The 23,199-nt window shown below is 39.8% G+C and overlaps 1 protein-coding gene across 1 annotated transcript in view; it reads left to right on the top strand.

Moving 5' to 3' along the window:
* The first annotated feature begins 1,272 nt into the window (after positions 1–1,272).
* MYO18B (myosin XVIIIB) overlaps positions 1,273–23,199 on the top strand; it is a 456,489-nt gene continuing 434,562 nt past the window's right edge. The window contains exons 1-4 of the mRNA XM_075276574.1: positions 1,273–1,429; positions 19,125–19,240; positions 21,873–22,010; positions 22,787–22,819. Of these exons, the coding sequence (XP_075132675.1) occupies positions 19,202–19,240; positions 21,873–22,010; positions 22,787–22,819 (210 nt within the window). The 5' untranslated portion in view covers positions 1,273–1,429; positions 19,125–19,201. The remainder of the gene's footprint in view (positions 1,430–19,124; positions 19,241–21,872; positions 22,011–22,786; positions 22,820–23,199) is intronic.

Below are 23,199 nucleotides of genomic sequence, written 5' to 3'. Positions count from 1 at the left end.
TTGTATGGGTTAACTAACTAGATGAGGGAGTGGGAATAGGCTGTTTATGCATACCAGCTAACTCTCCTCTCATAGTTATACTTACCTTTTTATCTGTTACAGTGTGGACAGGCTAGGCAGGAACGGGATTATTGATGTAATATAACTAATTTGAATGGTGTTCCAGCATAGCAAACAAAAAACTACACAACACAAGCGTTTTTATAAAATATATTTTAATAGGGTCATGTACCCATAATAAAATTGTATATATTAGCTGTTCATTATTTTTGTTGGTCTGTCTAATGAGTGAACTATACCTACATCATTATTGATAGAGGATTATTGTTGTCAGCTAAGTTCTACCAGACATCTATGCCTGTCCCTAGTATAGAATTGATTTCAGGTGCACTAGAAGTCTAGCACTTCTCTCCTAAGATATTAGTCTACTTTTTATGTAACTTCCTTACTTGAGTGAGATTTTGACAATTAAAAAAAGCAAAAAGCTCTACTTTGTGACTGTTTGATGCCAAAATTCTGGACTTGATAAGATCCCCCTGCCCTGTTACTCTGTACAGGCTGCCATCTGAGCGTTCACATTATCTATCTATCTATCTATCTATCTATCTATCTATCTATCTATCTATCTATCTATCTATCTATCTATCTATCTTTCCATCCATTCATCCATCCATCCATCCATCCATCCATCCATCCATCCATCCATCCATCCATCCATCTATCTATCTATTTATCTTTCTGATTATATTTACTAGGTCCATAGAAGTTGTGGGCTGGCTTAGTTTCAAAAGTTCCTGTAGCATGGTCCAGTGTCTACTGGCATCTTTACAAATGCAGAGGTGTAAGCAATAATACAAACATATACAGATGTAGTAGAATTCAATTTGTCTTTGGGGTTGCATTGCTTGTGAAAAACTGCAGATAATGAAACCAACATCTGACTGTGTAATATACATTGCATACAGAACACATATTATTCTAGAAATACGTTCTCATAGGAAGGACTACAGTCAATTGAAATTTTCTGTACCTCTAGAACAAGGCATGCCGTGAAGGCTACGTAAAGGAAGCTAGCATTAATAACAGTTGGTGTTGTTTGCTTAGACCATACTCTTGCAAGCATGGACTCTGCTAAACCTATCTCACAGCAAGTCCTGTCAAAATATCTTCTCTCCCTCCCCCAGACCATAAGCTGTTTTGGATATTTATAGACATGACTTGTGTCCAGTCAGCTGTCCCTATCACACTCCAGGTATTTGGGAAAAGGGGGGGAACCAAGCTGTAGAGTCCCAGGGATCCTAACATAGTCACTTTCTTTGCTGCCTGCTCTGTCTGCTTTGTAGGACATATAGCTGCTGCTGTCCCCTAGGATCCTTGGATTTGAGGATTATACCTGCTATTGAGCCTGTATTGGGACCGTTATAAAGAGGTAGAGTTTTGAGTTCTTTATAAATTTATATATTTAACTTCATAATTTCTAAATGTTATATCTTAAGGTCAACCAAGAATAAAAATAAATAAATAGTGCCCTAAAATGTCTACATGACCTTTGTAATAGGATTCCAGATAATATATATCCCACTTTATGGTAAAAGAATCCATGACTTATTTCAGTTTGTGATCGGAGAACTTTCCGAGACTCATGAGCTGCTACAATCACAAGGCCTCAACTTCCTAAGGTCTCAGCTTCCTTAGGCCTCTATCTTCTAAGTCCTCTCTCTGTGCCAGAATCTTTAGAATCCACTGCAGTGATGTAATACGTATGTTTGTTTTATACTAGATATGGCATTATTATGTTGCACTTGGTAATAACACTTCTATTACATGTATTGTATGGAGGTGACAGTATTTTACACGTGTAAACATCCTATAAATCTGCTGCAACATCTAAACGTAATACAATCTAATACTAGTTTCTCCTCTCATGCAATGTCTATCATTATGCATATCTGTGTCTTGCAATAAATAAAACAAATCTAGACGTTTTTTACAATTACAATCCTGCAATTGCAATATTCAGGCGATTATCTGCAGATTTGCCACATGAAATATCATGGCCAGATATCGTAATAGATATATTATATATTTGTTCCATGTTATTAGCTTTATCTCCGCACACTGTGCTCTATTAAGATGATACTTCTGACTATATTTAGAGAGCAGAGAATTAGGAGGCTCAGCACTTAGAACTGTTCCAAGTCCTCTCATAGCTAGTCAATTGTGACAGACAATATCAGTGCGAACTGAGGACTGGCAATTAACCCCTTCCTCTCCTTTTAGTTACGTAAAATGGCTGCAGGACTACATTACACAAGTGTGAAGATATTGCATTATTAATTATACAGTATATGATGGGTGATTTGTTCGTGTTCATGTTGTTTTATTTGAGCACAGCCAAATCTTTGCATATATCTGGTCTGTTAGATAAGGCTTCATGCACATCTGAGTGTCAACTGTTTTACATTGATTTCAATCGGTGGCTCGGAACCGTGAAATCGGATCTGAATAGGACGAAATTGGAACAGAAAATTGGAAGTCACACGGAATACAAAATCTGTTGTGTGCATGAAGACTTAGTGTTACGTGTTTAAGCTCATATTTTTACAACAGCGTTTGGCCTTTTGCTGACAATATGAACTTCAATTGATTTATTGGACATCATGTATCATGCATTTGGTGTTCATGGTGGTTAAATGTTCCATAAAAAACATTTACGGTATGTATTTAGTTTACCATTTAGTTGTCCGGTTGGGGACACATGTTTCAGCCCTGATATATTTAAGAATTGTGGTCTAATTCTCACTCAGTGTTAGCTGCAGCCCTCTATACCTCAATATATTGTATAACACAAGGGCTCGTGTTTTTCCACTATTATCCAATTTGTTAGGATAATATGACTGATACATAAGGGCCATGCTTGCATTCTCTGAACAAACAACAGGTGTTGTCTGTAGGGCTAAGACGTGTTCCTTCGGGTGACAGCTGGATGTAACAACCCAAACACTGAACAAATGTGAAACAATCTTGACATCATGCGACTTGTATAGGATAAGATAAATGAAACTACTGATCATGAAGCAAATTCTGTTTTTGGCTTTCTTTGTGGTTATGAGTTTCTGCAATGTACATTATAGTGTATGGCTTGGCATGAATCTTATCCTTGACTGCATTAGGTGCTGTACCATGAGACACAAGGTCCTGGGATGATGGGAAATAATTGAGTCATGCTTCTTGTACTGGTGTTACTTTGCTTTGCTTACTCCTTTAAGGCTCACCAGGAAATTACTTATTGTTTAAATCCCATTTTTATATAAAATATATTTTTTAAGAATTTTTGGTGGTGGGGTTTTTAATTTTCCATGTTTTTATATATATTTACAAAATCCTAAAATCTTGCGCTTAGAACTTTTGTCACTAAGCCTAAAATAGTTTGTGACTTCTTGTCTCAGGAGATAGATCATGGGTCATAGACACAATGGTTTGGGAGAGACCCTAGTGACTTCTGTGGGGGAGTTTTTGTAGTCTGGCACTGCGGCCTGTGCAGATGGAAGTAGATAAGCTAAATCACCTAATGTGACTGGTGGATTTTGTGGTTTAACTAAATGTAGCTACATAGTAGATGAGGTTGGATGAAGACACAGGTCCATCAAGTCCAATCTAGAGTGTTAATCCAGAGGAAGGCAAAAAAAAAAACCATGAGGCTTATGCCAATTGCCCCATTTCAGGGGGAAAAAAAATGTCTTCCTGACTCCAATATGGCAAGCAGTATAAACCCTGGATCAATGTGTCCTTAACAAAATCTAGAACCCATAACCCATAATATTTTTCTGTTTGAAAAAGGTAACCAGTACCTCTTTATACTTGTTCAATGAATCCACCATCACCACTTCCTGGGGCACAGAGTCCCATGGCCTCACTGTTCTTACTGTGAAGAATCTCCTTTTATGTTGCTGGTGAAACTTTCTCTCCTCTAGACGCAGAGGATGTCCTCTTGTCACTATCACTGTCACAGATACCTGTTGCAAAAAGAAATGTCCTACAGAAAACCTGTCTCAGCATATTATTTGGCTTAGTGGCTAGAATCAGAACGGTTGGATTTTCAGGATGTAAAATAAATAAATAAACTATATATATATATATATATATATATATATATATATATATATATATATATAAACTTAAAAATAAGATTATTTAAAAAATATTTTTAACATCAAACTTAAAAAAAAACATAAACAGGTCATTTTCTGGCGACACATGTCCTTTCATCGACAAATCACTGATCGATCTCTGCTGTGATCTGTGACTCAGGTATCTAGTCATTTTGTGCTTATCTTTTGTTCCATATCAAGGACTTTCCAGTTATTGCCAACTACCACACAACCTAAACAATCCAGCATGTCAGTTGAAGTATTTTACAAGGCCAGTCTTCTGTCTGATAGTCTTGCATGTGATGAAAAAGTTTTATTGAGTGCTGTCAAAATCAGTCTTTTCAGATAACAAAAATCAGATTTGAGGCTGGGGCCCCACGGGACGGAAGCTCTGTGATTTGCCTACTTCAGAAACACCGCTGGAAAAATCCCTGCATTTTACAGTATGGGCAAAGTGGATGCGATTCTAGCAAATCCCATGCCCACTTTGCGGTAAAAACCTCCGGCTGGACATGCCGCGATTTCCAAAACAGGCGTGGTTTTGAAAATCAAGCATTTTGGTTATACTTACGGAAACACTGGCGGTTTCTCCATAGGTATAAAACTCTGCAAACTTTCTGTTTGAAGTGCTATGGGAAGAACTGTGATGCGATGCCGCTGCGTTTTTTTGCGCAGCGCTTTTTGGCTGCAGGATGTACCGTGGGGCCTTAGCCTTAGGCAGTGTATGTAAGTGTGTGGCCAGGTTCTAGTCAGAAGGGGTAATGTCTCTCATTAGGATTAGACTGGTACAGGTACTTATAAGACCATTCATGCTCTGCTAAGAATTCTGGGTAAGGAATATATAATTAAGATGTTATTGGTGGAAAAGAGAAATTTGCTCCTAGCACCACCTTCTAGTAAATACTGACAGAGTTGCATGGAATGTGAATAGTTTGATAATCTCTCTGTTTTTATAACAAGAAATGTGCAGAAAACAATGCAAGGTCCTATGTGTTTCACCCTGGTCTGCATTCGTAGAGTGTGGCAAATAAAGGAAAGAATCTGGTACACTGCTCATATGTTGAACCTGTAGTAATAAATCTCTCTAAGGCCGGGTTCACACAGGGTTTTGTGGTCCGGAACCTGAGGTGGAGGCTACCTCAGTTTCCGGACCAAAAAACGGGTAGCTGCAAATGAATGCCGGTGGACTGCACCGGCATCCAGTCGTGCACTCCGCTCCAGATTAGGCCCAATGAATGGGCCTAGTCAGGAGCGTCTTCAGGCCGAATCACGAGGCGACTTGGCTTGAAGAATGAGCATGTTGCTTCTCTTTTCCGGGAGCCGGAAGAAACGAGCGGCTCCCATTGACCGGCTCCCATTGATTTCAATGGAAGCCGTCTTTTTGGTCAGGATTTTGAGGCAGATACGGCCTCAAAATCCTGACCAAAAAACCCTGTGTGAACTTACCCTTAGGGTAAGGCCAAAAAACTCTGAGTGTCCAGACCCTTATTGTGTTTGGTGTTGAGAAAATAGTATCCGAAACTATTCGTCGAATACTTTGCTCCCATAGGAATGCATGGAAGCGGGAGCGAGGTATTCGTATCTACTATTCGCTCAACACTAACTGTGTTCATTGCATCGTGTATGTAGAAATGATATTTCACAGCACTATTTCGAGCATAGGACTGCACAGCATAGGGCTGTCACTTACAGCACAGCTATATTTCTGCATTCAGCATTTGACATTAGAGATAACATTACAGAGGATTTGGACAATATTTTGAAGGTACAATTAGATTTCTTTACAAACTACAATACTCAACACAATCATTATTCCAGTTAGTGAATGGAAATTCAGATGAGTTCTATTTTTGACTAGTGTCTGCTCTTGTAAAAGCCATTCATTAGTCAGTGATGCATATGAATAATTGTTGCCATGAGCAGCACTAGAGATGGACCCGAGAATAATGTCATGTTCACTTTAACATAACTTGGCTATCTTTGCCTTAAAGAACTAGACATAGGATAGTTAGATAGTCCTGTTACATTCCCAACTTTCAAAGGGCAGAAAAAGGGACAAAATGTGCAGCGAGCGTAGCACGCTGCAGCAAATTTAGCTCCACCCACTTCTAAATTGCCTCTGCCCATTCCCATTAATTTCTCTTTGTGCTCCCCACACAGTATAATGCTTCTATAGTCACCATAATATTATATGTCCCGACATTATAATGTTCTCCTCAAATTAACCCCACAGTATAAAGTCTCTCCTGGTACACCCTCAGTGTAATTTCTCCCTCCAACTGCCCCCAGTTTACTGTTACCTTCTAGCTGCTCCATAGTTTAATGTCCTCCTCCAGTGGCCCTCAGTTTAATGTCCACCTCTAGTTGCCCCCAGTTTAATGTCCTCCTCCAGTAACCCCCAAGTTTAATGTCATTCTTCATCTGCCCTCACAGTTTAATGCCCTCTATCTGCCCCCAAAGTTTCATGTCCTCCTCTGTCTATCCCCAAAGGTTAATGTCCTCCTTTATATGCCCCCAAAGTGTCCCCCTCATATGCCCCACCCAGTTTGCTGTACCTCTTCATATATCCCCCCAGTTTAATGTCCCCCTCATATGCCCCCCAGTATATTGTCCTCCCACTTCATCTGCCCCCACAGTTTAGTGACGGTCTTGAGCTGCAAAAGTTTAACATAAAAAAACCCACTGATACTCACCTCTCCTCGCTACCCTGCTGCACAGTCTACAGTCTCTTGTCCTCGGAGCTATAAGCGTGATGTGAGTGAGGTTATCACATTGTGCCTACAGCTCCTAAAACCAGAGCACACCGAGGGCAAAGTGGGGAGGCAGGGGCTGTCTGCTCCTGTTTCACGATCACTGTATTCAACTCATCTGTGTCCTCTTTGAACGCAGGTGAGTTGAATCTGGGACATACCTTTTGCCGACTGAAACAGGGGGCACCCAACTGTCCCGCTGAATCTGGGACAGTTGGGGGGTATGGTGTTATACACTGTTTTAAGGCATTTTAAAGGGATTCTACCACTAAACTAACATTTTTTCTAATGACCACGTTGGAATAGCCTTAAGAAAGGCTTATTCATCTCCTACCTTTAGATGTGGTCTCTGCCGCGCCGTTCCGTAGAAATACTGGTTTTAACCGGTATGCAATTGAGCTCTCCGCAGCAATGAGGGCGGGCCCCAGCGCTGAAACGCCGGTGAGAGTGTCCCCGTTGCTGCCCGAGAGCTGTTTCCAGCGCCGCCTCCTTCTTGAGCAGCAACTCCGCCTCTTCTGTCTTCTGATGCGGTCCAACTTCTGACGCCTGCGCAGTAGGCTCCTGTATTGAACTACAGGAGCAGCCTCCCAAAAATGGGTTCAAAACAGGAGCGGCCGGCGGCCATTTTTGGGAGGCTGCTGTATGCTCCTGTGTTGAACTACAAGAGCAAGAGCTCTTGTAGTTCAATACAGGAGCCTACTGCGCAGGCGTCGGAAGTTGGACTGCATCAGAAGACAGAAGAGGCAGAGTTGCTGCTCAAGAAGGAGGCGGCGCTGGAAATAGCTCTCGGGCAGCAATGGGGACGCGCTCACCGGCGTTTCAGCGCTGGAGCCCGTTCTCATTGCTGCGGAGAGCTCATTTGCATACCGGTTAAAACCGGTATTTCTACGGAAGGGTGCGGCGGAGACCACGTCTAAAGGTAGGAGACGAATAGCCTTTCTTAAGGCTATTCCGACGTGGTCATTAGAAAAAATGTTAGTTTAGTGGTAGAATCCCTTTAAGGTGTGGTTCATACGGAATTTGTTTGACCCGAAACTAATCTTGGACCTAAGCCATCCGAGACTAAAACAAAACCTAAGAGTTTTGTCCATCTCTAAGCATCACCTTTGCCATTGACCCTCCTTTTAACCCCTTCCCACCTGAGGCATTTTTTGTTTTTCGTTTTTGACTCCACTCTCCCCCTTCCAAGACCCACAACTTTTTCATCTTTCCGTTCTCAGAGCTATATGATGGCTTAATGTTTGTGGGACAAATTGTTCTTCATGTTGCTACAATTTATTATTCTGTACAATGTACTGGGAAGCTGGAAAAAAAATCAGAATGGGGTGGATTTGAAGAAAAAGTGCAATTGTGTGACTTTCTTACGGGCTTCCGTTTTTACGGCGCTCAATGTGCAGCCAAAATGACATGTCATCTATATTCTATGTTGCATTACAATTCCAGGGATACCAAATTTATATGGTTTTATTTATATTTTAACCCCTTAAAAAAAATGCCAAATTTGTTATTATGTATTAAAGACAAAATTCTAACCTATTCTGTTGCTATATTGATCCAGGGGAAGACAAAAACTGTTTAGACTATCTGGAGATGGTCCTTATATAAGTTTGGTATACATTGAAATCCAAGTAAGCTTTTATACAATACAAGAAGTTCAATTGCATGTACAGTATGTATATATAAGACATCCCCTCAATATAAGACCTATTGCAATTTCTTACAAGCAGCAGCGGCTGCAATGCTTTCCTTTATATGTTCTTTGAGCAGCAAACACAAGGCACTAGCAAGAACGTGTTTATTTAACCACTTCCGGACTGCCCATAGAGAATATATGTCCGGATAGCGGTTGCCTAGTTCTGACAAGACGTAACGGTACGTCCAGTCAGAACACAGCAGCTGCACGGAGATCGTGCAGCTACTGAAGCTGGGAGCCGGAGCTCCCAGAGAGATGGCAGGGAAGGTTTATTCCCTTCCCTGCCATCTCGATCGCTGTGTGTACAGCACTCAATGAGCGCTGTATACAAGGCTATGGGCGCCGCCATGATGCGGCCACCTTCTGACCCGGCGGTCACGTGATCCGCCAGGAGCAGTGTCTTGCAAGAGCTGCTGGGTCCTACAGGACCCAGATCAGCTCTTTATACTGCGTATACAGCGTGCAGGAGGCTGTATTCCTCCTGCAACTGAGGCTAAATGTACCAGCCCCAGTTATAGGGGAAATCAGCCTCCCTAACAAAAAAAAAAAAGTGATCAGATGTCCCCAAAAGGTCTCTTATCACCTTATGGGGACACAATCTGAAAATAAAAAAAAAAAAAAAAAAAAAAAAAAAATATATATATATATATATATATATATATATATATATATATATAAAATAAAAAAAGTTTAAAAAAAAAAAAAAGTAAATAAAATAGTAATAAAAAAATACACTAATAGAACGCCGTTATTAAAGGTTATAGCCCCACCTCCGACGACACTATACAAAATAAAAATTACCGTCACGGAGAGGAAAAACTATTTTATAAAGTTTTTCAGTGACACTTTGTGTTATTAAATAAAAAATAATAATAATACATTGAAAACCAGACACAATTTCCCTCCTATTATGTTTATATTTTCCTGGATATAAAAAGAATTAAAACGCATTCAAAAATAAAAACAACATAAAAATAAAGCCCTATGTGTCCCCGAAAAAAAGACGCAAAAATTAGTTGACTGAAACATACGGGAAAACTGCACATACAAAAAAAAACGAAAATGTGTCTGGTCCTGGACCACAAATTTGCCCGGTACTGAAGTGGTTAATAAGACAATGCTAATGTTTAGTTGAGGAGGGGGGAACAGGAATGATAAGATATCCCCTGAAAATAAAACCTAGCGTATCTTTAGGAGCAGAAGTTAATATAAGACACTCCTATTTTCGGGGAAACACGAGCAGAAACCGAGTAGAATTTATAGTATATGTGGTTAGTGGGTTTCCGCAGGCAACCGCTTTTTTAAGGGGATCAAGTCTCTATTTGGGGGGTGCCCAAGCAGACAAATGAAAACCTGAATGCAGATGTGAATCTAGCCTAAGTCCTTTTAATCTAAGTTCACGTGACCGTCATTACAGTTCATTACTCTGTCATAGTATAGAGCAGTGGAATTAAACAACAGTAGAGTAACTGAGGCAGACTGAGCCCCCTCTGTTTGCATTCTCTCCAATGTAAAACATGCTTTCAATTGTCAATAGCTATCTATGATGTTAGGAGTCCTTGCCTCCCAGTGGCATATTATTCCATACAGATTATAGTATGGGTCAGTATGTCACTGGGAGGCAGGAACTCTGAGCATCATAGAATCTTCCTGAAAATTTCACCGTATGAACCTAGTCTTAGGGCTTCCAGCTCACACGCTCCCTTACTCTCTTCACATGGTGGTAACTTGGGATATTCCTCCTCATACTTCAGTCACTCTTTCTCACTGAACCTCTCTCAGCCACCAATTTGCTCTTCAGTAGTTGACTAGGCCCGGACCTCTACTCAGGGTGCTCCCTATGGGGTATATGACATAAAACAGTGCAGTACAGTATCAAAGAGTATAATATATTCACATGCAGGATACAGCAGCTTTACAGTGCCAAAAGTAACAGCTCAAATTTGTAGAGGGTAAGTGTAGGGCAATTGTCATTGTACCCCCTCACACTTCATTCATAGGACACCATATCTGATATTTTCTTTATTTTGACTATTACTATACAGTTTTATATAGCATAACGACCAAGTAATAGGTAGGGGCATATAAGGAGTGCATAAGTAACCATTACTACCAGGCCCTGGAGCCTCAGGGGCTTCAAATGTCTCTATACAACATAAGGACACAACATTATTATAGATAGCACATGGTAAGCGGGGGCCCCATTACATCTTTTGCATTGGAATCCAAGAGCTTCTGGTACTAGCTCAATTATTTATGGCACATATGCTCTGTAACATTTTATTCCTGGATATGATGTTCTATTTAGTAAGTCTCCAGCTGGTCGTGACTAAAATGTTGTCACACCTGACCATTGACAGTCTTCTCTATGAATATCCGCTTTATATACTGTCTTATATATGATATGCTGCACAGTGTGACAGAATCGTCCATGAACTTCATTTACAGTATTTGTTTTCTATAGAGATACATGACTTTCTACGTGCAAAGACAACATCCAAATACTGCACTGTAAACCTCTATAAAAATAAAAATTCAGTTCCCTCTCATTCTGTCACTTAATACTGACAGTTATATATTAAAGAGGACCTTTCACCACCTCTATCAATTATAGTTCTTAGCATGTGTTAATAGGCACCGTTCCACTGATTCCAGCACAATTGAAAATTTCTCTCTAACCTCCACCATTCCCGAGCAATAAGTGCAGTTTATTTTGGTGTATGTGGTGTCCTGAAGGGCAGTGTAAGGCAAGGAGTTTGATTCAGAGCTCCAATGAGAGGCAGCCAGTGTCAGAGCTCAGAATCACATCCTTTATCTACTACTGCCGGACACGGCCCTACTGACAGTACAGAGTCATGCATTGATTGCTTGGGCACAGTCGGGGCTAGAGAAGAATTTCCAACTGTGATAGAATCATTGGAACAGGTGCCGTTAAGTGAACTGGACTTGATGAAGGTGGTGAAATGTCTTCTTTAAAGTAAACCCATATGGCAATTTTTATTGACCTATTTGAGAACAGCATATGGTAGAGGGCTAGAAGCTGAGTTCTGTGATATATAGGTTTATATGATTTTGAGCAGGAGAGTGTAATGGCAGAATAATTCATTACAGGACTCCCACTAGCCTGACACACTATGATTGGCAGCCTTCAGTGTATACAAGGAAAGACTGGTCCTAGAGGTAGCAAACTTGTGGTTTCCTGAACCGAGCTCCGGTTCCCATTTATGCCCTAACATAAATTTGTTTGGTGGCACAATGGGTCTGCACCAGCTGTGTTACATATAGAGGTATCAGAATTTTACTATTTTTTTCTCAACATGATCTTCTAGTGCCTGTATTGTCATGAGTAGAGATGGGGGAACTTCATGAGATTTGTTTTGATGAATATTCATGAAGTTTAGCCCTTCAATTGGTTTTGGGCTGAACTTATTCAGCATGAACCAGAAGCGCTGTCATTATACTGTCATGTATCCTCAGACCCCAGAGTATAATATGTATAGGCCCAGGGGAGGCATGTAAAAATAAACTGTTATACTCACCATGTCCCACATCTCCTGGGCATCCTTGGGACATCAAACAGTCCCCTGGCATCCTCAGTAGACGTCTTCTGGCTCCTGGCTGATGTTCCACACCTGGCACGTCACAACGTTGTGCATCACTGTGGCCATTTACAAGTCCCTGTGGTGCATAATATCACTGGAAGAGGCCTGTAGAGGATTGTAAGAGAACCACTGCATGCCCAGGAGAGGTGAGGTAAGATGAGTATAATAGTTTATTTTTATTGCCTGTGTCTCCACTTATTATACTCTGGGGTCTCAGGAGACCCCAGAGTTCATTAGTTTTTCTTGGGTGGCGAACTCTAAAAGTTTTGGACTTGACCCAAAATATGGGTCAAATCCTGTTTATCCTGTTTTTTTGACTCCTTAATTCCTAGTCAAGAGCCAGAATAACTAGCAGGGATGGCTTCAGGTTTGTGTGGGTTCTTGGCAACAGAGCTTCAGTGGGTCTCTTTACAATCCAAATCATGTGGCAAGGCTGTGTTCCTTAAACAGCCGCTGAAGAAAAGAACACAAGAAATTGCGGCACTACTTCTGGAATAACTGTTGATCTTCATAATGTGCTCTATCTGTTTTGCTGTTCTGAGTTCACATTGTACAGCACCAGTATCAGAATATTTCCATCAGTAATCATAGTACCACCACATTAATATATACAGTCCTATGAAAAAGTTTGGGCACCCCTATTAATCTTAATCATTTTTTGTTCTAAATATTTTGGTGTTTGCAACAGCCATTTCAGTTTGATATATCTAATAACTGATGGACACAGTAATATTTCAGGATTGAAATGAGGTTTATTGTACTAACAGAAAATGTGCAATATGCATTAAACCAAAATTTGACCGGTGCAAAAGTATGGGCACCCTTATCATTTTATTGATTTGAATTCCCCTAACTACTTTTTACTGACTTACTGAAGCACAAAATTGGTTTTGTAACCTCAGTGAGCTTTGAACTTCATAGCCAGATGTATCCAATCATAAGAAAAGGTATTTAAGGTGGCCAATTGCAAGTTGATCTCCTATTTGAATCTCCTCTGAAGAGTGGCATCATGGGCTACTCACAACAACTCTCAAATGATCTGAAAACAAAGATTGTTCAACATAGTTGTTCAGGGGAAGGATACAAAAAGTTGTCTCAGAGATTTAACCTGTCAGTTTCCACTGTGAGGAACATAGTAAGGAAATGGAAGACCACAGGGACAGTTCTTGTTAAGCCCAGAAGTGGCAGGCCAAGAAAAATATCAGAAAGGCAGAGAAGAAGAATGGTGAGAACAGTCAAGGACAATCCACAGACCACCTCCAAAGAGCTGCAGCATCATCTTGCTGCAGATGGTGTCACTGTGCATCGGTCAACTATACAGCGCACTTTGCAGAAATAGAAGCTGTATGGGAGAGTGATGAGAAAGAAGCCGTTTCTGCACGTACGCCACAAATAGAGTTGCCTGAGGTATGAAAAAGCACATTTGGACAAGGCAGCTTCATTTTGGAAACAAAAATTGAGTTGTTTGGTTATAAAAAAAGGCGTTATGCATGGCGTCCAAAAAGAAACAGCATTCCAAGAAAAACACATGCTACCCACTGTAAAATTTGGTGGAGGTTCCATCATGCTTTGGGGCTGTGTGGCCAATGCCGGCATCGGGAATCTTGTTAAAGTTGAGGGTCGCATGGATTCCACTCAGTATCAGCAGATTCTTGAGAATAATGTTCAAGAATCAGTGACGAAGTTGAAGTTACGCCGGGGATGGATATTTCAGCAAGACAATGATCCAAAACACCGCTCCAAATCCTCAGGCATTCATGCAGAGGAACAATTACAATGTTCTGGAATGGCCATCCCAGTCCCCAGACCTGAATATCATTGAACATCTGTGGGATGATTTGAAGCGGGCTGTCCATGCTCGGCGACCATCTAACTTAACTGAACTTGAATTGTTTGTCCAAAATACCTTTATCCAGGATCCAGGAACTGATTAAAAGCTACAGGAAGCGACTAGAGGCTGTTATCTTTGCAAAAGGAGGATGTACTAAATATTAATGTCACTTTTCTGTTGAGGTGCCCATACTTTTGCACCGGTCAAATTTTGGTTTAATGCATATTGCGCATTTTCTGTTAGTACAATAAACCTCATTTCAATCCTGAAATATTACTGTGTCCATCAGTTATTAGATATATCAAACTGAAATGGCTGTTGCAAATACCAAAATATTTAGAACTAAAAATGATTAAGATTAATAGGGGTGCCCAAACTTTTTCATAGGACTGTATATTGTAGAAATATCTGTCGCTATCATGAGGACGCAACGTAAAACTATATAATTGGATCATCTGTGCAATGACACATAAAGGAGCTCACATTAAAACTACAATATACCAGCACATTGATGTCTCTTCAAAGTAATTTCCATAAATTAATTCCATCAGTACTTTACATGTAGCATGTGTATCTTTTATAATAAGAGTAATTTGCAAGTGCCAGACAGCCATGTAACTCTTAGTGAGAGATCGTAGATTGCTAGACATACATCTTTGACATTCCTAGTTGACAGATTTTCAGAGTGGGCATATCATTGGACTGAGAAAAGATGGATAGTTGTTCTCACAAATTGCCCATAATGTAGACCGTTCTGATCTAGCTGTGAGCATGTGTTGGCAGCAGTGATTATTTGAGGGTCTTGATAGCTCAGACAGACCATCAGCAGAAAGGATCACTTGATCTGCAGCAACATAAATTTGTTTGGTGCCACAATGGGTCCGCACCAGCTGCATTACATATAGGGGTATCAGAATTTTACTATTTTTTTTTCAACATGGTCATGAGTAGAGATGGGGGAACTTCATGAGATTTGTTTTGATGAATGTTCATGAAGTTCAGCCCTTCAATTGGTTTTGGGCAGTGTTCAGCAGTGAAGCTTGAGTATACCCCACATTTACCCTGCTTATTTACTCTAGGTATGGCCATACTTTATAGGAATATTTGGGAAATAAACCACAAGGTCCTGTTGGTGGTCTAGTGTTCCCAACTTTATGTGACAAATTTATAAGGGGAGATTACAGCAAAAGCAAATAAGTGGTCAACTTTTAAAATGCCTTTTAAGATAATTCTACATAATATGGATCCATTAAGAATATGTTTTGTATGTGTAATTGGAAAGAAATGGAAGGGACAACAGGTGTCCCTGTATCATTAAACTCTGCAACAAGCTTATCTTACAAGAGTGGGTGTGCTGTTTTCCCTTGGACAGGTCTTGTTGGCTGGGGACTTTGGCTTCTAGGTCTGGTAATACCTAAGGTGAATTCAATCTCTAAATATAGAGAATACATTATGAGTAAAACTGGAAGCCTTTAGCAAATGATTAACTGAAGCAAGCATTTGGCAGACTTCATTGTGAGGAGAGCAGGATTTAGTGTCACACAGGATTAAAGAAGGTCACGACAAGTCGTCAAAGATAGCCCCATGTCTCACCACTGCGTCCTCTAGTAGTGTCACACAGGGCAACTATAATCCTTAGGCTTATTAGATGATAGGGACTAGAAAATCTGTTACTTGCCTTCTAACCCCCTAACAGTCACATTAAAATTGTAAAAAACCCTCCGAAAATGTCGCTTTTTTATTGCAGATTTTCAACTTATTCAAGTAAACATAGCTGTCACATCTGGTGCCATATTCACATTGTAACCCTTTAGCGATCTAATACATTTTAGCCTTAAACCAGTAGCATTTTCTTCCTCTCTGCATTCCAACTTTCATAACGGTTTACATTTTATTTCAATATAGTTTTATGAAACCTTGTATTTTGTAGGTACATAAGTTTTTCTTACACTTTATTTTTGAGAGGTGAGATGATCATAAAATATGAATTCTGGCATTTTAAGATTTATGGACAAAGAAATATATGTTTATGAAACTGGTCAGAAACAAAGATAATCACAAAAGTGACCTATTGAACCTACTGATTGTGATACTATTGGACTTATGTAATAAAATGTCTCAAGGCTCAAGGTTTTCATTGTTGCTTGCTTTGGGTATTAGTATTAGGCTTTAGCCTTTAGTCTACAGGCTATGTGATAATACGAAGAATTGTTCCTACTTTCCCGATCTTACAAGTTGTAGAAATGGTATAATACATATGTAAACCATAATATATATAATGTACCAGACAGGGAGGGTTTTTGGTTGGATGGCACTCTATGCACTTTTGGTGCTCCCCGCTCATCATAAGAAAAATATCCACACTATACCCTCTATTAAAAAGGTTCCCACTGTACCCCCTGTTTAATAAAAAAAAAAAAAAAAAAAAAAAAAAATTGCCCCACTGTGCCTGCTGTTTAGGAATATGTCAACAAGATTTCCCCAGTTATTAAAAAAATGACCACTGTGCCCCAACACTTTACCCCCTAAATAAATATATGTCCTATTCTGTACCCTAAATAGAAAAGAAGCCCCTGTTACTAATGTTGTGGAGATGAAATGGTGACAGGCGAGAGACACTTGTCTATTAGAGATGAGCGAACGGCGTTCGATCAAATTGATATTCGATTGAATATATCAGGCCGTTCGTGGTATTCGATTACAATCGAATACCACGAGGTAAACGCATCCCCTCCCAGGAACTACGACAACGGAGGCACCGGAAAAAAAAATCAGAAAAAGTAATTGGCTGGCTAAAACAAGTGACCTTCACTTTATACGAATGGTCGATTTCAGATTCGGGTCATATGAGACTGTGAACTATGTGACTGTGAGACAGGGATAGATGTACTGGCAGGGTTAGCTAGGGATTTCCTTTATTTAGGTGGGAATGTTACTGAAACAACTCTTTGGGGCTCTATCCCTGTCAGCTTGCGATATGCGGGAGCTGACTTTTTCCCATAAGAATGCATTGACCAGCATTGATTGGCCGAATGCCATACAGAGTACAGCATTCGGCCAATCAACGCTGGTTCTGCCGGAGGAGGCGGAGTCTAAGATTGGTCCACAGCAGTCTCCATTCTGGTTTGATCTCAGATGTAGCAGTGTTGAGATCACAGGTGTAGCAGAGCTGGCCGTGCACTGAGCCCTGCTACACCCGAGATGTAGCAGAGCTGAGTGTGCGCTGAGCTCTGCTACACCCGAGATGTAGCAGAGCTGAGTGCGTGCTGAGCTCTTCTACACCATAAATGCATCAGAGCTGGTGTAGCACACTCAGCTCTGCTACATCTCTGGTGTAGCAGAGCTCAACGCACACTCAGCTCTGCTACATCTCATGTCATAGTGGACTTGGTGACTCTCCTGAGTCGAAGTGTGGCTTCCCTTGAAACAAAGCATTTTTCCCGATAGACTATAATGGGGTTCAATATTCGTTCGAATAGTCAAATATTGAGGGGCTATTCGAAATGAATATCGAATCTCGAATATTTCTCTGTTCGCTCATCTCTATTGTCTATGTATGTAACAGTTTATTGACTGGCTTATCATAGCACACAGAAAAGTACTTAGGGACAGTGAATACAATAACTGGTTAACTTGTCTATAATACTCCATCTTTGGTAGTTTTCACCTCTCCTCTGTAAGCAGTCTCCCAGGGTTACATTGGCAACTTCTGGTAATTCACATGAAGTATTCAACAATAGTGAGTAACAGAAGTGCTTCACTTTTATAATGGCACAATCTCAATATAACTGGTACTAGGTCCAGAATACTTCACACTCAATACACCAACAATAGGGATAACGCAGAACTGTCTCACCTAATTCTCTTCACTGAGGAAGTACATTCTCCCTTCTAGTCACTGGCAAAATAACAGAACTAGTTTAGTTATTCAGGCTGAACACACCATGTTTCTGATATTGCCGTCTCTTTCTTGTTTCTGAACTGTGGCTTAACTTTCCCTCTGGACTAGAGCAAGATGGCGACTTTCATGCTGTTGCCGGCTTGTTGTGTGACTTCTGCTAAATCCATCCCAACTACTGGCAGGTGTTTTCCTCTGTTTAGCTGTCTTTTATGATTTTCTGCTCTTTGGCTCATAGTAGTGTGAATTGGCCCCATTGTCTGAGTTTTGAAGCCTGCTTGGTTTACAGGATGCTCAGTGGTTCCATTCCTTTCTCCTTCTCTTATGGCAACAAACGGCCATTTCCATCCCTCTTTTCCTGTAGATACCTTTGGCTTCTTAGAATTGGAGACCAGTTCTCCAAGTAGAGTATTTTACTATCTCAGCATAGAATACTCACCTGCCAACATTCCCACTTGTGGCCAGGCTCCTGAGGACTAAGGTAAGTGAACCAATGATATCATCAAGCCACCTCCATTACAGAGAAGGTCCTGAGTCATGGACCATGTTCAGTTGTATCTTGAAGTGGTTTCCCCATGAACATAGCCATATTTAAATTTGTGAACAATTATAACTCAAAGAAGAACTTTCGCCAACTCCAACAACTCCAATTTTTTGTATCATTTTATAGATGCCACTCCACTGATTTCATTTCATTTGGATTTTTTTTCTACCCCCTACTGTTCCTGAGCAATCAGTGCTGTTCGGTTCAGCACCCAGTAATCTAATTATGCTCCTTACTGTCAGGTGGGAGGTCCTTGTATGTTTTCTCCAACTCAGGCCTGCATATTGAAAACTGAAAATGACAGCATAGATTGCTCAGGAATGGTGGGACAAGAGAAAAATCTCCAGCTGAGCTGGAATTATTGGAGTGACACATATTGAAGGATTCAGAGAGCTGATGGAGGAGGTAAAAGGTCCTCATTAAACATCTTTGAAAATATAAATAATTAATAATTTTTCTTGCGTTTTAATTGGTTTTCTCTACACATTTTAGTGATGAAAGTCTTTTGTCTTGATAGGTTGTCAATGCATATGATCAGGAATGTTCCTTTTTTTTATTTCTTTTCATATAATAAGAATTTCCATTATTCATTTTTAATAACTAACCATTTCTCTTCTCTTGTTTCCCTCCACATCACCTCATCCTGTCTGTCCAGTGTTGAAGCCTAATGTTGCACTTGCCTTGACTCCTCACTTCTGAAGCAACAAGCCACCTCCAGACACTGTTAACAGCATGGCTATCTCCTCACGACTTGCACTGTGGGAACAGAAGGAAAGTCTCACTTCTCTAGCACCATACCCATTCCCCTTACTATGCATGCCATTTTATGTATAGACTAAGACTGTCCATGATCTGTAGATATCTGCCAAGCAATTGCTCATTCAGCCGCTAAGTATAGCTTCTGATCTACCCATACACGTATGAATGGCTTAGAGTACACACATCTTTAATAGGGAAATAGGAATAAGTCATCCCAGACACCTCTAGCAATGGCTTATCTCCCTAAGAATAAGCATAAATGCAACATGTTAGATCCCTCCTTTCATCAGAATTAGATGTTTGGCTGACATTCATGTAATGTGTAAGTCCACCTTATGGCTATTTGCAATCTTTGTACGATGTGCACCGATATACTGTACATCATGGTGCACCCCTGTAAGATAACACTGATTCTTCCTATAATATATATATATATATATATATATATATACATATACAGTCCTATGAAAAAGTTTGGGCACCCCTATTAATCTTAATCATTTTTCTTTCTAAATATTTTGGTGTTTGCAACAGCCATTTCAGTTTGATATATCTAATAACTGATGGACACAGTAATATTTCAGGATTGAAATGAGGTTTATTGTACTAACAGAAAATGCGCAATCTGCATTAAACCAAAATTTGACCGGTGCAAAAGTATGGGCACCCTTATCATTTTATTGATTTGAATACTCCTCACTACTTTTTACTGACTTACTGAAGCACAAAATTGGTTTTGTAACCTCAGTGAGCTTTGAACTTCATAGCCAGGTGTATCCAATCATGAGAAAAGGTATTTAACGTGGCCAATTGCAAGTTGTTCTACTATTTGAATCTCCTCTGAAGAGTGGCATCATGGGCTACTCAAAACAACTCTCAAATGATCTGAAAACAAAGATTGTTCAACATAGTTGTTCAGCGGAAGGATACAAAAAGCTGTCTCAGAGATTTAACCTGTCAGTTTCCACTGTGAGGAACATAGGAAATGGAAGACCACAGGGACAGTTCTTGTTAAGCCCAGAAGTGGCAGGCCAAGAAAAATATCAGAAAGGCAGAGAAGAAGAATGGTGAGAACAGTCAAGGACAATCCACAGACCACCTCCAAAGAGCTGCAGCATCATCTTGCTGCAGATGGTGTCACTGTGCATCAGTCAACTATACAGCGCACTTTGCAGAAATAGAAGCTGTATGGGAGAGTGATGAGAAAGAAGCCGATTCTGCACGTACGCCACAAATAGAGTTGCCTGAGGTATGAAAAAGCACATTTGGACAAGGCAGCTTCATTTTGGAAACAAAAATTGAGTTGTTTGGTTATAAAAAAAGGCGTTATGCATGGCGTCCAAAAAGAAACAGCATTCCAAGAAAAACACATGCTACCCACTGTAAAATTTGGTGGAGGTTCCATCATGCTTTGGGGCTGTGTGGCCAATGCCGGCATCGGGAATCTTGTTAAAGTTGAGGGTCACATGGATTCCACTCAGTATCAGCAGATTCTTGAGAATAATGTTCAAGAATCAGTGACGAAGTTGAAGTTACGCCGGGGATGGATATTTCAGCAAGACAATGATCCAAAACACCGCTCCAAATCCTCAGGCATTCATGCAGAGGAACAATTACAATGTTCTGGAATTGCCATCCCAGTCCCCAGACCTGAATATCATTGAACATCTGTGGGATGATTTGAAGCGGGCTGTCCATGCTCGGCGACCATCTAACTTAACTGAACTTGAATTGTTTGTCCAAAATACCTTTATCCAGGATCCAGGAACTGATTAAAAGCTACAGGAAGCGACTAGAGGCTGTTATCTTTGCAAAAGGAGGATCTACTAAATATTAATGTCACTTTTCTGTTGAGGTGCCCATACTTTTGCACCGGTCAAATTTTGGTTTAATGCATATTGCGCATTTTCTGTTAGTACAATAAACCTCATTTCAATCCTGAAATATTACTGTGTCCATCAGTTATTAGATATATCAAACTGAAATGGCTGTTGCAAATACCAAAATATTTAGAACTAAAAATGATTAAGATTAATAGGGGTGCCCAAACTTTTTCATAGGACTGTATATATATATATATATATATATATATATATATATATATATATAAAATCTGTGTTGAGATATTCATAAAGCGATCCTGTGTCATTCATCAATGCACCCAATTGAAATTCTTTGTTGAACCAAGCTACTATCAAGCATTGTATGTACATGGCCTAGCTGTTGGCCAAGTTGCTCTTTCAGCAGATAGCTATCACTCCTAACATGTAGTAAACACGTTTGTTTATTGGATTGGATACAGGAAATAACTGATCTATCTACCCTGAACAGTAGCTTAGCTTCAGTATGTCCAGTCCTTCTTTCACATGACCTCTGGCAATAGGAAACCGTTAGTCTAACCCCAAAAACATACTAATATCAGTAGATCTCACATAATGTGGTGGGTTCTGGTGATAATAGTCTAATGTGTATGTGTTGTTTTTATCATTCTGCCATCACTAATGTAAAGGTACTATACGTATATACATGGATATCACTGCTCATTGCATGCTTTATTCCCTGAGGTGTTGTGCGGGCTTCAGACAGTCATTTCAGTATTATGTCACACAATGTTCTGTATTTATAGTTTTTTGAACTTATATAGATCAAAGAAGAAGACAAGGGGCCAACACCTACATCTCCTCCACCTCTATTTTCAGTCATTCCTGGTGGGTTCATCAAGCAGCTTGTAAGGGAAACTGAAAAGGAAGCAAAGCAAAAAGTAAAAGAGAAGGAGAAAACAGTAAGTACAACATGTATAATACAGACCAACCATATGAGCTTTATCAGGATATATTCTGTTACCTCTCTCATTTACAGAGTTCTGCAAAATTTAGGAAAAGGTCAGATGACATGAGATGGAAAACAACATATTTAGGTCCCCGATACATGTAAAATATATGGAATACATAGATTGATAATGTTAGAATCACTAAATTATCTTACATAGGCCATTATTTATTTCAATGGCACCATCAGGTTCTGTAGTACATTACATAGCACAATATTGGGGTAACAATATGTAACATTTACAATACAAGTAACCTTGCATGTGCACCCTTATTCAGAATGGGCTCACAAACCATAACATGTAGACCCTTTACAAAAATTTGGACTGAATCTTATTTTGCACCACCAGTTTTCCCACTATGTATTTTTCTACAATCTTGCACCCCCAAAATGGAATACTATGTTTTAAATGTTTTCCTTTCTTATCTCAAGTCCAATGTTTATTTGTAAATTCGTATATAGGGACTGTAGACTAATATTACGGTTTTTGAAAGAAAAACAAGCAGTTTTGTACTACGGAATATATGTTGCTGTATTACTCACTAGGGTGGTAAAGAGCTAACTAGAGAGAAAGGTAACATTCAGTAGAAGGACCCAGATCAAACGAGGTTTCTTCTTTGAACTTTGAAATTATGTTCCTATATTTGTATCAATAATCTTCTTTATTATGGATACTATTATATTTTATTAAGTATATCTATAATCATTAATATTAATAATTGCTTATAGGTGAAACAAGAACCCACAGTGGAAAATTTAAAGGTAAGAAAAGTTATGCCTTATATTTTCTTTGTGCAATGTACCATGATATAGTAAATAAACTTTTTTTTTTCTCCAGAAACAGTGCAAATTCTGTCCGTGTTCTTCATGACACTGTTTCTGGGAAAAGGCAGGCTATTTTTAGACTATTTCCGATCCCGTGACGTACTATCACTTCAGTAGAGGGAACCCATTCATGCCATCATGAGGATGGTATGGACTCAGTAGCTGAGCTGCAACATGGGGAGAAGATGTCAGCTGTGAAACACTGCTGAAATTCTCCTATAATGGCTGTGAAAAGTGAAAACATTGTTCATGGACGTTTAACCCCTTAATAGGATCAAAGGGGTCTTTTTGTGTTCGCCGCTCCATCAGAACTCCTG

Source organism: Leptodactylus fuscus, chromosome 1 (assembly GCF_031893055.1).
Source record: "Leptodactylus fuscus isolate aLepFus1 chromosome 1, aLepFus1.hap2, whole genome shotgun sequence".
NCBI classification, from domain to species: Eukaryota; Metazoa; Chordata; class Amphibia; order Anura; family Leptodactylidae; genus Leptodactylus; species Leptodactylus fuscus.
Note: the sequence above shows the minus strand (reverse complement) of the source record. Positions and strands in the feature narration are given on the sequence as shown.